Source organism: Orcinus orca, chromosome 2 (genome assembly GCF_937001465.1).
Source record: "Orcinus orca chromosome 2, mOrcOrc1.1, whole genome shotgun sequence".
Classification (NCBI taxonomy): Eukaryota; Metazoa; Chordata; class Mammalia; order Artiodactyla; family Delphinidae; genus Orcinus; species Orcinus orca.
This window is the reverse complement of record NC_064560.1, coordinates 124616637-124632279: the sequence shown is the minus strand read 5'-3', so window position 1 is coordinate 124632279 and position 15643 is coordinate 124616637. Positions and strand designations below refer to the sequence as shown.

The following is a 15643-nucleotide window of genomic DNA, read 5'->3' as shown; positions in this document are numbered from 1 at the left end:
GCCCATGCTTGCCAGGAAGCCCTGAGTGCCTGGGATGGATCCATAGCTCCCAAGTTTCCAAGCATTTTTTTAGGAGTCAAATCCTCAGAACTCATCTCGAGACTGGTTAACATTTTGAAAAAAATGGGCATTTTACCTAACATGCCCAGAGTAGTAAAGTCTGTTATCATTTTTTTTCTTATGTTTCCTCTGACAAGAGAGAGGAAGCAACCATTCAGCATACTTTTCAGTAGCTGGAAGAGTTTCGAAGTCCTGATGAGGTCAATAATAAAGAAGACCTTTTTCATTTAAATAGTTACTCAAACTTTCAGAAAGTTTGGGGTTTTTTTTAAGTGTTCAACTAAAAATAATCTATTGAAAGTATTTTTATTAAATATCCTAAAGAAAAAACTAAAACAACTATTTTCATTTTTTAGAATTGCCTTCCAGGTCAAAAATAGTCATATTTTTGCATGGTTACAATCAGTTCTTTAAAAATTGGGCAAAAAGTTCACCTTTTAGGATGGTTTACATATGCATTTTGCATTTTAACCCAACAAAAATTCTGCTAAGCACTAACATTAGGGAACACAATAGAAGCTAGCGACCCAGTCCTTTAGTGTTGTTCAAAGAGTATGTTGAGGCAGGACCTAGTTGTGCTCTCCCCTTAGCATTTTAGGTGTGATTATTGTCGTCACAGTCAATTATTTTTTAATTTGAAAAGTATATGAGAATATCCAATTGGTACAAATGTTTATAATTATTTAGGAGAACTTGAGGGTAGGTTTTGCAAAATTCAGATGTTGCCTATAAATTATGAACATTGTTTTAATATTCCTGAAAAAAAGATGATGAAATACTAAAATAGCTATTTTAGATAAAAATCCCCCCTCCCCCAAATAGCACCATGTATTAGCTTATCTCCTTTCCCACAGTAACACAGCTTCATCATGGGAGCATAGGGAATTGAAGCTTTTCACAGCGGCTGCAGTCTGATAGCATTGAGCCAGCCTGGGCAAACCTGAGAAGAGGGAGGAGTAAATTAATAATGTCAAGTGGTAAACAGGAGGAATGGGTAGGGCCGTAAAAACTATCTGGGCACAGCATTTCCAATAGAAAACTTTGACAAGGCATTTAATTCCACTAAAATTTAATGAACTAGTAATGACTGAAGATTTGTATCTGTACCTCCTTAGTAAACAAAAATTTCCATATACATACGGAAAACATGTATATATAAAGTAATCCCACTCGAAGTAATCCCACTCCTACTACATATATTTGGATATTTTAAAGCATATTTCTAAATAACTGTAGTAAAAAAAAATTAGAAAATCTTCAGAATTAAGTGATCATGAAAATTTGGCATGAAGATTAAGAAACGGAATCATTCTAAAAGTTTTATGAGGTGATTCATAAGGGACCATGAGAAGATATGTAAGAAAAGCTTCCTTGCAATCATTGCTGTCACGGTATCTTGTGCATTATACACAAAGAAAAATTTCATTTTGCATTTGTCTCTTCACAGGCCTGGATGGACCTGCCTTCCCATCCACAGCTGGTTGGACTGAGGGTGGGACTTGAGCCAGTCAGTTGGGTGGTACTGTATCAGAGAAGGCGGTATGTTGATCCTGAGCCACAGGTAAGCAGAATCAACAGTCTAAGGAATCTGGCCCACAAAGAGAGTATGGCAGAGATGGGTGGAGCAAGTAGCTGCTGGACAACCTTTCAAGTCCATGGAGGTTCAGCTGCAATTCGTGCAGGGATTCAGTGAAAGCCTCTTGAATCCCTTCCCCCACCATCTCCAGCCTAGCCCCTTACTTATCATTTATCCTGATTTGGAGAGTACTGTGTTCAGTTTTAGCCTCTATAATAAGATATATAGAGCAGGTCTAGAGAAAAGCTGCCAGCGATTAATATTCATACTTTTCTGTACAAATGATTCTACTGACCTCATGACTATATTAACTAGATATACTTTAAGAAGGATTAAAGTGGCTGTAATTTTTAGTTTGGTAAAGAGAATGCTGAGGGGATTTTTCAAAGGCTTGATAATCCCTTTAAAGCAAATTCTGATGAGCTGTGTACCACTCTGTGAAGTCTGAGAAAGGAAATGGACTTAAATACAGCAGAAGGAATTAGTTTCTTGTGAAGAGGAATTTCTTGGCATAGTAAACAAGATTGTGAGGTGCCAGTGACCGTGAGATTTACTTTTCTTGGCGTTGTTAAAAAATTGGGCAGAAGTCACCTCTTAGGAGGTTTATATATGCACCTACCTGATGGTCTCTCAAATTTCTTTCTATCCCCAAAAGTAAATTATTTTATTCCCAGAATGTGAGGAATGGTAGGATTGAATCTTTATGGAGGAGAAAATGAGATATATTAACACAATTGGAAAGTGGGGAAGGGCAGAGGAAAATCTAAACTCTGACAATGAGAGCCTTCCTTCCTTTAATGTACATCTGTTGAGCTGTCGCCCAGCTTACCCCTGTAACTGGTTCTCCCCTGAGAAGGGGGTGCAAAGATGTTGTCCCAGCAACCATATTTGTGCTGTGTGGCTCTGCTTTTATGGGCATCTCATCCAGGTTAGGCCAAAGGCTGTTCCTGGGGAATTTAAAATGAAAACTCAGGGACTAAACGAGTAGATTGCAACATATAAACTTGCAAGATGTTCCTGGCTCTTTATTCTACCATGTACACTACAGAAAAGGAGAAAACTGGTTCCAAGCTGAAGTGGAAGATGAAATCTGAGAACTGTACCTTTTTTCAAATCCTTTCCTGAGGTCGCTGCATTCTTGCCCTTGCATTCCACGGAGCACTGGTATATCTTCTAGTATAGTGTTTATGTGTTTTACTAAATCTTGTTCCAGTAGGTGTCTATCACTTGAACCCAGTGTCCTGACTTATGCACTTATCCAGAACTGACCAAAATGATCTCCAACCTGCTGAAAGCCTTCTCTTTTTCCCTCAGTCAATGCAAAATTGGCTGTGTTGCCTCCATATCCATCTTGAATGAATGGGTCAGAAGGAACTTTCTAAGTTAAGGGAGCAACTGGGTGAATACATGTCCTGGCTCCGTCACTTACTAATTGTATGATCTTGGGAAAGAAACCTTTCTGAGCCCCAGTTTCATTATGAGTAAAATGGATCAAAGGTTCAGCTGTAAAATGGGGGAAATATCTACTTCATAAGTAGAACTGTTTAGAACACTTTACGTGTATTATCATCCCACTTAATATTCATACTAACCCTATTCATATAAGTGCTCAGTGAAAGTTCATAATTATTAATATTCTTACTTTTCAGATGAGGAAACAGAGGTTATAATTTTCCCAAGCTCACCTGCTGGTAACCTAGAGCAAGTCCTGTTAACTACTTCCTACAGTGCTTCTCTCATAAGCTAAACTAAAAAAACTAAACATTCACATACCCATGATCAACACATAGCCATACATTTATTCACTTGCCCACCCTCTGCCTACAGCTGTTGGCATGATGTGGGGACTTGCCTCTCTCCTTCCAAACACTCCTCAGAAGGGGTGGTGTAGTCAAGAGAAACTGACTTCCAAGGCAAAGCAGTTCTAGTCCTAATGTCTGGTGCCTAGAGTTTCAGACACTGTAAACCTAAAGATCTTTCTAAAAGGCAAATCCGATGGGGTCATTCCCTTATTAAAAACCCTTTGTAGACTCTCCACAGACTTCAAAATATGGGACCCTGACCATGGTCCCTCCAGATTCACTTCTTGCCACTTTGATCCCACTTACATCTTGAGTTTTCCTCATTTCCCCACTCTTAAGTTCTATATGTTTGCTCACCTCTGGACCTTTTTGATTATTTCTTCCTCTCAACTCTCTACCCCACCCCCATCCCTTTCCCTTGTCTACCTCTTACATTTGCTTCAGGACTTAGTGTAGAACTCACCTTTGACAAAAATCTTCCAGGTGCCCCAAAGGCTTGGATAAGAGCCTCTTTTTTGTCCCCTTTCGTGCCTGTGCTTACACCGTTATAGAATTTCATTTTATCGGATTACCTGTTTACTTCTCTGACTTTCCTCTCTGGACTCTAAGCTACCTGGACTGGAAAGCACTAGTAATACAACAGTCCTGTTCTCAAGGAAGGGTGGGAAGAATCTTAATTTCTCCACTATAACGGTTCTGGGTGGCTGCCACATACAGCTTCATCATTTTTAGGGATCCCAACTCAAATCAGACAAAAATGGAGATCAGAGACTCGTGGTGAATTAAGCTACTTCTCAGGGAAGCACAAAGATACTAACCATGCTAGAAAAAAGCCCACAAAACCCAGGAATCTTACCTTGCAACCATCGCTTATCTCAGGTATGCACTTACTGTTTAGTAAAGACTACATTGTGAAGCACCTATACTCTTGAATGTGCCAAAGGCTATTAGGTGAGGGGGCACAATGATGAGCAAAACAGCATGACTCTGGCTTCAGAGCTTAGAGTTTAGTGGGAGAAATAGACATGAATAACCAAACAAATATATGTAACGAAAACCTTGATAGGTGCTCCACGGAAAAGTCCTGGGTGCTATAAAAGCTCATAACATGGGAATCTGGATGAGAGGGTAGAGGGCCAATGTAGGACCACTTTGCTGAGAAAGTGACCTGTGAGGTAAGACGAAAGACTACATAGGAATAAACTAGGCTGAGGCTGAGAAGAAAGGATGAGAATGAGGGGCTTCCCAGTGTGAGCTGAGGTGGGAGGGAGGTCGGCCCCTGAAGGAACTGAGAGAGCCATATAGCTGGACCACTTCTGGAAGAGGGGAGCGGAGAAGGCCTGGACAGGTAGGCAGAGGCCGCCTGGAGGCCTTGCAGGCCTGACTTCGCCTTATCTTCTCGAGGACACACCTCGCTCCTCTCAGGACAAACGGTAAGGGAAAATCCTGTGTATGGCGTTCCATGGTCACCTGGTGTGACTGATTACTGTTAAGCAGTCTCTAAACTAACTGTGGTATATGAAAATCACTGCCCCAAAGCCTAGAGTCTTTCGTAGAAACCTCAGGTACCCAAAACCTTTGAGATAATATGTTAATGGAAGAAAAACAAGCTTTGCCTTCCCTCCTGACTTGCTCTCCGGCCCAACCTCACATCTTTAAATGATGTGGCCCAGCAGATGTCTGTGACATAAAGCAGCTTCTCTTTCCCTTCATCTTCTTTGGGGCTGGTGGGGATTGGTTGGGAAGGAAGTTCCTGCTCTTCTTCAAGGCGTCTCGAAGGACTCTGAGCTCCTGGTAGGCTCTCAGCCCTCCCACTCTGAACCAACTGCTTGAGGCTCTTTTCCATCCTCACTGCTTCAAGTTTTATGTATGTAAATATGTGTGTGATTGTATGTATTTGATTTTGAAAGTGTCCTTGCAGAATCCTACTGACAACTTCTCCAATTTCTGCATTCCTACCTGACCTCTACCTTGAGAAGGGATTGGATTATGGAATAGGAAGGTTAGGCTGTATCCTGACAGGGCAAGACTCCTTTCTGAAAGGCCTGGGAACCAAACTGGATAAAAAAAGACCAGAGGATTGCTTGTGAGAGCTTCTAAGTGGAATGTTGGATATAATCCACATTCATCTTGTTACTCTTCACTCACTTTCTCTTTTCAATCATATAAGGGTTCTACCCTCTGCAGTTCAGATTTTGGTGCTAGTTTCCCCTTCTGCCAAAGAGCAGGGAAAAAAAGAGGCCTAGAGAAGGGAAATGTTTGTGCTCGGGGAGGAGGAGAGCTGGAGGCCTCCAGCCATCACTGGAGTGATTCTCTTTGTACTGTTGTCCTGTCCCTTGTTCTGTTAGTCTGTGTTCTTGGAGGCCGGGACAGTGTCTTGTTCCCCTCTGAAGTCACGTGGTTCCCACAGAGATAAATAATTATCTGCTGAACAAATGAGTAACCAAACAAAAGAGTAATCAGGTTGCCTGGATGGTGGTTCTTGGATTTAAGAAGATGGTGAAGGAAAGAGGGTACAAAGATTTGGGGCATTGGGAGAAGGTGGCGCCAGTGAAAAATAGAGGAAAGGAAAACAAAAACAAAATGACTGTGAGTAAAAATGAAACAAGGGTTACTGATTTTTTTTTTAGCATTTAAAAAAATAAATGTATTTATTTTTGGCTGCGTTGGGTCCTCGTTGCTGTGCATGGGCTTTTTCTAGTTGAGGCGAGCGGGGTTACTCTTCGTTGTGGTGCATAGGCTTCTCATTGTGGTGGCTTATCTTGTTGCGGAGCACGGGCTCTACGCGCGCGGGCTTCAGTAGTTGTGGTGCGTGGGCTTAGTTGCTCCATGGCGTGTGGGATCTTCCCGGACCAGGGCTTGAACCTGTGTCCCCAGCATTGGCAGGCGGATTCTTAACCACTGCGCCACCAGGGAAGCCCCTGTTGTTTGAATTGCAGATGTCAATATGAACTCATTGTTTTTAGTAAGTATACACATATACATATTTTTTAGTTCCATCCACTGAAAGGGCCTAATAGCAATGAATACATCCTGATTCTAGAACTGAGTCAGGTACCATTCTCTACTTAATGAAACCAGGGCTCCTTGAAGAAATGGCTGATTCTTGGGTTGGGGTGGGGAGAGTAAAGATGAGCCTGGAATATCTTCTTGTACCAGAAAGTAAGGGAGTGCTCAACAAATGTTTGAACTATGTCCAAGGGTCACAGGAATCATCTTGAAGGGGCTCTTACTGCATAAATTTGTGACAATTTTAACATTGAAATAATGACAGTAATGGGTTTTAACCAATTATTATGAGTTTGTTAGTCTATAATAGTAATAAGTAAGTAAATAAATAGATAATAAAGAGGGAACAAGTCTTCCTTACAGTGGAATGCCAACCACTTGGCAATCATCATAGGAATAACTTGATGAGAATAATAAAGATATGCTACAATTATTGAGTGAAAACCTGATGACCCATAGGACGTTTATAGAGGCTTAAAATCTCTTTCTCAAAATTATTAGTTGCAGAGGGAAAAATAGTAAATTTATAGTGGAGAAACGTGGAGGGGTGTATGGAAGGTACACTTTAACCAAGCGATCCATGTTAGCGTCACCACTACTGGGATAAAACATCATGTCTTGCTAATGTGAGGCACTGAGGACACAATATCACATTTGTGACATTCCTGCCCAAATCAAAACAAACAAATTGAATCTGATGTGAAACATCAGACAACCGCAAACTGATGGAAATTCATTTTTTTTTAAACTAACCCTTTAATTAATTAATTAATTTTGGGGGGCTGTGTCGGGTCTTAGTTGCAGCATGCGGGATCTTTGTTGTGGTGCACGGGCTTCTCTCTAGTTGTGGCGTATGGGTTTTTTTCTCTTCTTTAGTCGTGGCGTGCATGCTTAAGGGCTCTTGAGCTCTGTAGTTGTGGCGTGTGGGCTCCAGAGCGCGTGGGCTCTGTAGTTTGCGGCACGGGAGCTCAGTAGTTGTGGTGCGAGGGCTTAGCTGCCCTGTGGCATGTGGGAACCTAGCTCCCCGACCAGGGGTCGAACCTGAATCCCCTGCATTGGAAGGCAGATTCTTTACCACTGGACCACCAGGGAAGTCCCTGGAAATTCTTTTTTAAAAATTGGATTGAATGTACGCTAAAGAAATGACCATATCATAAAAGATGAAAGAAAGCTGAAGACCTTTTCCAAATTAAAAGAGTCCAAGAGACATGACAACTAAATGCAGTGTGTGGTCCTGGATTAGATCCTAACTGGAAAAGAAATTCTTATAATGAACATTGTTTGAACAACTGGTAAAAGTTGAGTATGGACTGTATTACATAATTATGATTCACATAATAATATTACTGCAATGTTGAATTTCCTGATTTTGTATTTGTATTGTGGGAATGTAAGATAATTTCCTTGTTCTTAAGAAATACCCACTGGAGTATTTAGAGGTCAGTGGATGTGATGTCTGCAACTTACTCCAAATGGTTGAGAAAAAAAAAAATGTGTACTCACACACACAGCACAAATGTGGCAAAATGTTAACAACTGGGGAATGTGGGAGAAGGATATCAGAGTTCTCTGTACTATTATTGCAGCTTTTTTTCTAAGTTTAAAATTATCCTCCCCCCCCCAAAAAAAGTTGTATGTTTTAAATAAGTTTTCTTCTGGTTCCTTTCTGGATGCTTAAAAAACGTATTTCCCTTCCTCCTCACTCTCAATCTGGGGCTCTTATCGGAAAGAATTATATAATCTCAAACTTTACTGGTGATATGAGTGGGGGGAAATGGGAATTAGTATCCCTTACAATGGGAATGAAATGACTGGGGCACCAGCTCTTCGAGCAGTTGGAGAAGAAATGCTGCTGTTCTGGTTCGTTGCAGGGTCTGTATTGGCTAACGTGCCCTGGATTGAGGTCTGCCTCACCTCCCTCGTCCTGGAGGGTGATGGGATCATTTTAGTCACAGGAATCTTGTCATCATTATTTCATCTTAATTTGGTCATTTGGTAACTGAGAGGAAAGGGGAAAATCACAAAGGTGGCAAGAGGGACATGTATCTACATTGTATATCAACCCCTACCCCCTTAAAAGGCCAGGCAATGTGAATGTGTGTGGAATCTCTAACATAGATGGATCTGTCAAGCTCACTGAGACCATTTTCTTTCTTTTTTTTTTTCAAATTTATTTATTTAATTTATTCATTTTTGGCTGCATTGGGTCCTCATTGCCACATGGAGCCTTTCTCTAGTTGCGGTGAGCGGGGGCTACTCTTGGTTGCAGTGCGCGGGCTTCCCATTGAGGTGGCTTCTCTTGTTGCAAGAGCACGGTCTCTAGGCGCGCAGGCTTCAGTAGTTGTGGCACATGGGCTCAGTAGTTGTGGCTTACAGGCTCTAGAGCACAGGCTCAGTAGTTGTGGCGCACGGGCTTTGTTGCTCCACGGCATGTGGGATCTTCCTGGACCAGGGCTCAAACCCATGTCCCCTGCATTGGCAGGCAGATGCTTAACCACTGTGCCACCAGGGAAGCCCGAGACCATTTTCTTATTTAAACACTTTGCGTTGGACTACTGTGTGGTTAAATTTCTTTAATATCTAGAACAATGCTAGTATGATACAGAAAAGCAGTCCAGTCCCCACATCCTTTGCTGTGATTCCAGTATTTACAGTAGACAATGGGATTTTTCTCTCCAGAGATTAGGTACAGATTTCACAATGACAAAGAGCCAAACATCAGCATCACCCTCAAAAGACATTCACCAGAGGAGCAAAGCAGAGACCAGGAATACTGACAAAATGCTTTAACCAAACATTGTACTGAAAACAGATTCCTCGACAAGCCATCAAATTCACAGCAAGGAGAAACAAACCACAATGTTAGCAACATAGCAGTATCCAACAGGCCACTAATCAAAGCTGCACATAGTGTACCACAAAGAGAGCTTTGGAGACGGGGCATAAGAAGGCCTAAGATCCAAAGTCAGTCCACACCCTACCCATCCACCCATCAGGTCCCTGTAGTTTACAGTTGGATCTGTTCATTCTGAGGACCCCACCAGAGGCCCTATTCTAAAGAAGTGTACTTTCCCCTAGTAGTTTGGGGCATTCTTTTTGTCTTTGTCAAGGGGCATAGGTAGTCTTCATAACTGGTTGCCTCCCAAAGCCCGTGATGTAGGAGGCATAGGCCTCTCAATGAATTTCACAAAAGACAAAAAAGGCTTAGTTCTAGGCAGTTGTGGAGTGAGAAAAGTGTGCCTCCACCAGCCCACCCCCTCAGTTCTGTGTTCTTTTGTTTGAATTAGGTTGTATCTCTGTCTACTGTGAACAGTGAGTGAGCTCAAAGTGCTATTCTCTTGGAGGGATTTTCACTTTTGTCAAAGCCTTAAACTCAAAGAATCAACTGTTTATCCGGAGCTTATGAAGCCACATCCTGTTGGCATCTTGTAGACCTGGGAGTCTCTGTCTTGGGGAATTGAGCCAGTTAATATTCTCTACCAAATTCTTGGTGGGTGTCAACCTGCCCTTCATAAAGCCTCAGCAGCTACATTGCTTCAAAGATGTTCCATCTCAACATCAAGTCCCTACAGGGCTGGAGAGGCCTGGGTTTCCACTTCCCTGAAGCGTCCTTGGTACTCTGTAGAAGAGGCCCATTCACTCTTCAGTGGAAAGCTTGAAACTCTCCTATACTCAGGTACGTACCAAATTCCCAGGACAACTAAACCAGCTATTTTTACATCCCTTTAGCAAACGAGGCTGAAAAAGAACTGGCCCACATTAGGTGAAAAGAAGTCCAGAGATTTTTATATACAACTGCAGATGTAATTAACAGGTTAAATAATGAGTTTCTGTCTGACAGGAATGTTTCATCTTTAAAATCCTTGTTGTATGCTATACTGATGCTTTCTTTGTGGACTGTTCATTAATTTTATGCATTATTGTATTGTTTTGATTTCTTGCATATTGGTTTATTTTCAGAATTATCAAAGAAACCTCTTAGATTTGGTCTGTTTATATACACAGAGATTTCAGTTAAAATTTGGTTTTTGGATAATCCTGATATTTAAATGTATGTTGATAACTTTTATTTTTATACATTATTATGGCCTACATTTTGTTTTTAAAGAAAACATGGTCATTTTTAATGACCATGAGGTCATTACTGGACCTCAACTGTATTTTTCTGGGCTTCTCATTTTTGTGAATTTGGAGAGGAATGACTAAGTAAGTCATTTTTTAAAAAAAATAAATGTATTTATTTATTTATTTTTGGCTGCATTGGGTCTTTGTTGCCGCACACAGGCTTTCTGTAGTTGAGGTGAGCTTGTGCTACTCTTCGTTGCGGTGCACGGGCTTCTCATTATGGTGGTTTCTCTTGTGGAGCACGGGCTCTAAGTGCGCAGGCTCAGCAGTTGTGGCTCGCGGACTCTAGAGCGCAGGCTCAGTAGTTGTGGCACACGGGCTTAGTTGCTCCGCGGCATGTGGGATCTTCCCAGACCAGGACTTGAACCCATGTCCCCTGCGTTGGTAGGCGGATTCTTAACCACTGTGCCACCAGAGAAGCCCAGTAAGTCATTTCTGAGCCATGATTTGAAGGACCTATTTTTTTTTAAAAGAGCCTTTCCCCTGCTGTCCCTCTAAATAGCATTTCTGGCTGGAGACAGCAAAGTGACCTGCTTGTGCCTGGGTGTGAATTGAGGGTCTGGATGAGGGCCTGCAAAAGGGCCTGGAAGAAGTTCAAAAGCATGGAGCGAAACCAGATTTGTTTTGCACATTTTGCCTCAGATTTGCCTTGTGAAGAGATTAGAAAGTAAGACCTCTGAAAATAATTTAAGAGAACCATGATTAAACAGACTGGAGAAGGTCTTTACCCAGTGAAGAGCTGTCATACAATTAGTCTTCCTGAGGACAGAGCTTAAATAAATGGGTTCAAAGGGCACAAACTACAATACATAATATTTGTTTACATAAAAGGAAAAAAATCCCCACTGGTAAAAACAAAATAAATGACTGTGGAGACCTGATCACCTTTATTAGCAGAATAGAGGCTTCTCTGTAGGACTGGGTGTGATCAGGTTCCAGTGTCCTTTCAGACCCAGGACTCTGAGAGGAAGGGTGATTCTGTGGGGACCAGCCTGGCCTCAGTGGGTACCAGGAATTGGCATCAGTTGTGAAAAGGAAGAGCAAGAGCTTTGCTCAGATGTAGGGACAGGAAAACATACCACAGTACAGAACACATAATAGCTGCATAATAAATACTGATCAGTTCATAAAGAAATAGAATCTTAGAAGCCAGTTGAATATCACTCTTGTTAACAGGTGACATTGACTTACATTCTCCTCATTCTCACTGAAATGAGACAACTTCACAGACACATACATACTGCACAAAACTCTGTGACAAGTTTCCACCGGTCCTGCTGTTGCCCGCAGAAGGTTGGACAGGAGCTCCCTCAGTTGTTGTTTGCTGTGACCAACTGCTCCTCCTCCTGTGAAGGGTCATGAGTCTGTCTCTTTACTTTGGTGGCAAACACTCCAGCAGCATCAGGCGACCCTGGTCATGGATAAGAATCATTCAATATGGCAGTAACTGTGGCAGCTGTGACTCTTTCCTTCTGGCGACGGACCTCGAGGCTTTCCATGTCCTCAGGGACTCAAAAGGTCTTTTTGAAAAGTAAAGCAGAATCAGCTCACCCGTCCTCAGAGGACCTTGACCTTGGTCATTCTTCTGAGGGGAGTCGTTACTTTTCAGGGGAGCTTGCTGTTCCCCTGCCAGTACAATTTCTCTTCCACTTTTTTCTTTTTCCATCGGCAGAGAAGCAGCATCTTAAAGGTCTTCCTGAAGGTTCTGTTGCAGAGGGCATAGCAAATGGGGTTGACAGTGCTATTGACATAACACAGCCAGTAGCCCAAGTGCCACAGGGTGACTGGGACACACTTGTCGCAGAAGGTGGAAACCAGGACCATGATGTTGTAAGGGGTCCACGTGATGATGAAAGCCAGGAGAATTGCACTCAGGGTCTGGGCTGCTTTCCTCTCTTTGACGAGGACCATCCTCTTTCGTTTGGTCATCTGATGGCTGAGGTTGGGATCAAGGCCTTTCGTTGAAGGGTCCTTGGACACCGGGAAGGAGCAGGGCATGATTTTCACCTTGCGACAGCCGTTGTTGGTATCCTGGGTCCCATCAGCTTTCACCACCAGTCGGAACTTACAGGCCATGCACTTCTGACTCTTGGGTCGATGAGCAGCAGCTGGAGACAGGAAGTATTTTTGGGTGTCATAGTCATTTTTTTCAGTTTGAGCGTTCGCAAAAGTTTCCTTGACCTCTTCAGCACTGAATTCTTCCCTTGGGCTTTCCTTGGCCTGACTCTTGTAGACCACTTGAAAGACAGGGTCAGTGGTGGGCTTGTCTTCATCTTCTGAGGAGGGGTAGCTGCTACAGGTGGTCAGCTGCTCAGCTTTGCCCCACTCAGTGCTCGGGCCAGTGGCTCGGGATGGCTTCCCAGTGACGGAGGTGCTCCTGCAGGAGGATGGCCAGGAGGCTTGGTTCCTTTCGCTCTGAGCCAGTGTGGGCTGGGGGCAGCAGCTAAAGCAGGACGTGAGCAGAGCCTCGTGAGCTGGCTTTCTCTTCTCAGTTTCAGCCACGCAGTCAGAGCCCTGGAGGTCGGCCAGGTCCTTGGTTCGCTTCTCTGTTTCCCGGTAGATCCGGCAGTAGAGGATTGTCATCACAGAAACAGGGATGTAGAAAGCAGCGATGGCAGTGCCAAAAGTGATGGTGGGCTCCGAGAGGAACTGGATCTGGCACTCATCTGGTGGGACCGTCCGCTCCCCAACCAAGTACTGCCAGCAGAGGATCGCTGGGGCCCAGAGGATGAAGGAGATCAGCCAGGCCAAGCCAATCATGATGCCAGCCCTCTTTGGGGTACGCTTGGCCCGATACGTTAGGGGTCTTGTGATAGAAAAGTATCGGTCAAAACTGATCACCAGAAGGTTCATGACAGAAGCATTGCTGGCCACGTAGTCCAGTGCGAGCCAAAGGTCACAAGCCAGACTCCCGAGAGCCCAGTGTCCCATGAGGATGTAGGTGGTGTAGAGGTTCATGGAGAAGATCCCAATGATGAGATCTGCACAGGCTAAGCTGAGCAGGTAATAGTTATTAACTGTCTTCAGCTGGCTGTTGACTTTGAAAGAGATCATGACTAAGACGTTGCCCACGACGGTGATCAGGCTCACCACAGCTGTCACAGCTGCGATGGTGATGACTTCCCACAACCTGTGGCGTTCCAAAGGCTGGTGATTCACTGGGGTGCCATTGACGGTAGTAGCATTGTGGTAAGATTCCCCTTCCATCCTGGTGCAAGAGTTTACATTAGGAGTAAGTCTTAGGTTCTAGACTCTTCTCTTTTCTATCTCGTTTCTCTGGCCAGTTTCTGGAAGAGAGGGAAATACGTTAGCTCCACTCACCAGCATGAATTTCTTTTCCACTCATTGTTTATAATTTCTAACAGAACATTAAATGTGGTTCCACATCTATTCAGAGCAAGATGCTGAAATCTCTAAAGTTTTGATAACACTTTTTATAAAGGCATCTCCTCCCTTTGCTTTTTATGATTACCAATGCCTGAGAGCCTTTCTTGTGCATGAGGCTGCTGCCCTCTTGTGGTTCTAATGGGCAATTTTAAAAAAAGGGCTGGGAAGATGACAAGGGCAAACAAAAAGAAAAGCATCAGATTGTTGGAAAGCAGGGAAGAGGGGAAAACAGGTGATGTTAAGTTATCTTAGACTATGGCCTTGAGGTCAGACCCTCTGTTTTTTTTTTTTTTTTTTTTTTTTGCGGTACGCTGAGCCTCTCATTTTTGTGGCCTCTCCCGTTGCGGAGCACAGGCTCAGTGGCCATGGCTCAAGGGCCCAGCCGCTCCGCGGCATGTGGGATCTTCCCGGACTGGGGCACGAACCCGTGTCCCTTGCATCGGCAGGCGGACTCTCAACCACTGCGCCACCAGGGAAGCCCCAGATCCTCTGTTTTTTAAGCTCCTGGTGATAAGTATCTATTTTGTCATTCACTTGGGAAAAAGACAAGTTGTATCTACTTTATAGTCCAACTTTATTGAGTTTAATTATAAGTTCAGTTATTAAATATTACTGAGGCACTGTTGTGAGCCAAGGCTGTATTACAGCACTTCTCCCTGACTTAATGCACACACTCCCCATGAGTACCTAGTTTTCATCTAGAGGGTTTAAAAGTTGCCCCAGCTGCTGAAGATGATGACCCTCCCTCCATTTTGGGGCTATTTGCGTTGTCACAAATGTTTTAAATTATCTTTTTTTCCTGATTATAAAGTAATATGCTCCTTGTAAAAGTTCAAACAATGTCAAAATATATAACTTAGAAAGCGAAAGTATCTTCTAATTCCATCTTGCCAGGGTAATCAATGCTAACAGGTGTATTTTGACAGCTTTTCCCTATGCATATACATGCTAACAAGTATTTAAACACATTTTTTTCTAATGGGTGGATTTTTAATGTTTACACTCTAAATTTTGTTTTTTACTTAACTAATCATCTTGGACATCTTTGGATCAGTACATCTTTTGGATCAAAGCTACCTTGTTTTCATTTTAATGACTGTACATTATCCCACTTAATGGATGTACTATAATTTATTTAACCAACAGCCCATTGACAAATTCCAACTTTTTAAAATAAAATAAAAAATTTTCTTTTCTACATTAAAGATGTATGTACATGATAAAAAGCTTCAGTGGGTACAAAAGTGTAAATGGTAAAAGATAGGTTTCCCTCCCACCTCTGACCTCCAATCTCCTAATCCCCCTTTTCCAGAGGTAACCACTGTTACCATGACTTATCTTTCCTTCCAGAGATATAATATGTGCATACAAATTATATGTGGTGATATACGAAAAGTACCATTTTAATTACATTTCAGTTACCTGGACATGATGATAGATCGTGAAGGAGAAGTCTTTTTGATGACCCTCAAAGCACATCATATAGGCAATACTGGTTCTGCCTACTGGCCAGTTTTGACACTTCTCTGATAACAGTAATTGATATAAATAATTTGTGAAGGACTGTAGATCTTCTTGGCTTTGTTTTATATTTTCAGCTGTATTTTTAGATGCTTTCCTAATACCTCCAATTCAGTATGGAATTGATGATATTGTCTTGTACCAGAAATCAGATTCTCCCAGC

The 15643-nt window shown here is 42.6% G+C and overlaps 1 protein-coding gene and 1 long non-coding RNA gene across 2 annotated transcripts in view; both read right to left on the bottom strand.

Moving 5' to 3' along the window:
• The window catches only part of LOC125963408 (uncharacterized), a 500580-nt gene that overhangs the window by 431411 nt on the left and 53526 nt on the right, over window positions 1–15643 (bottom strand). The gene's annotated exons all lie outside the window — the stretch shown is intronic.
• Window positions 11444–13850, bottom strand: CHRM5 (cholinergic receptor muscarinic 5). The gene has a single exon (XM_004274039.3). The coding sequence runs from the start codon at window positions 13777–13779 to the stop codon at window positions 12178–12180; it is 1602 nt and encodes a 533-aa protein (XP_004274087.1). The 5' UTR covers window positions 13780–13850; the 3' UTR covers window positions 11444–12177.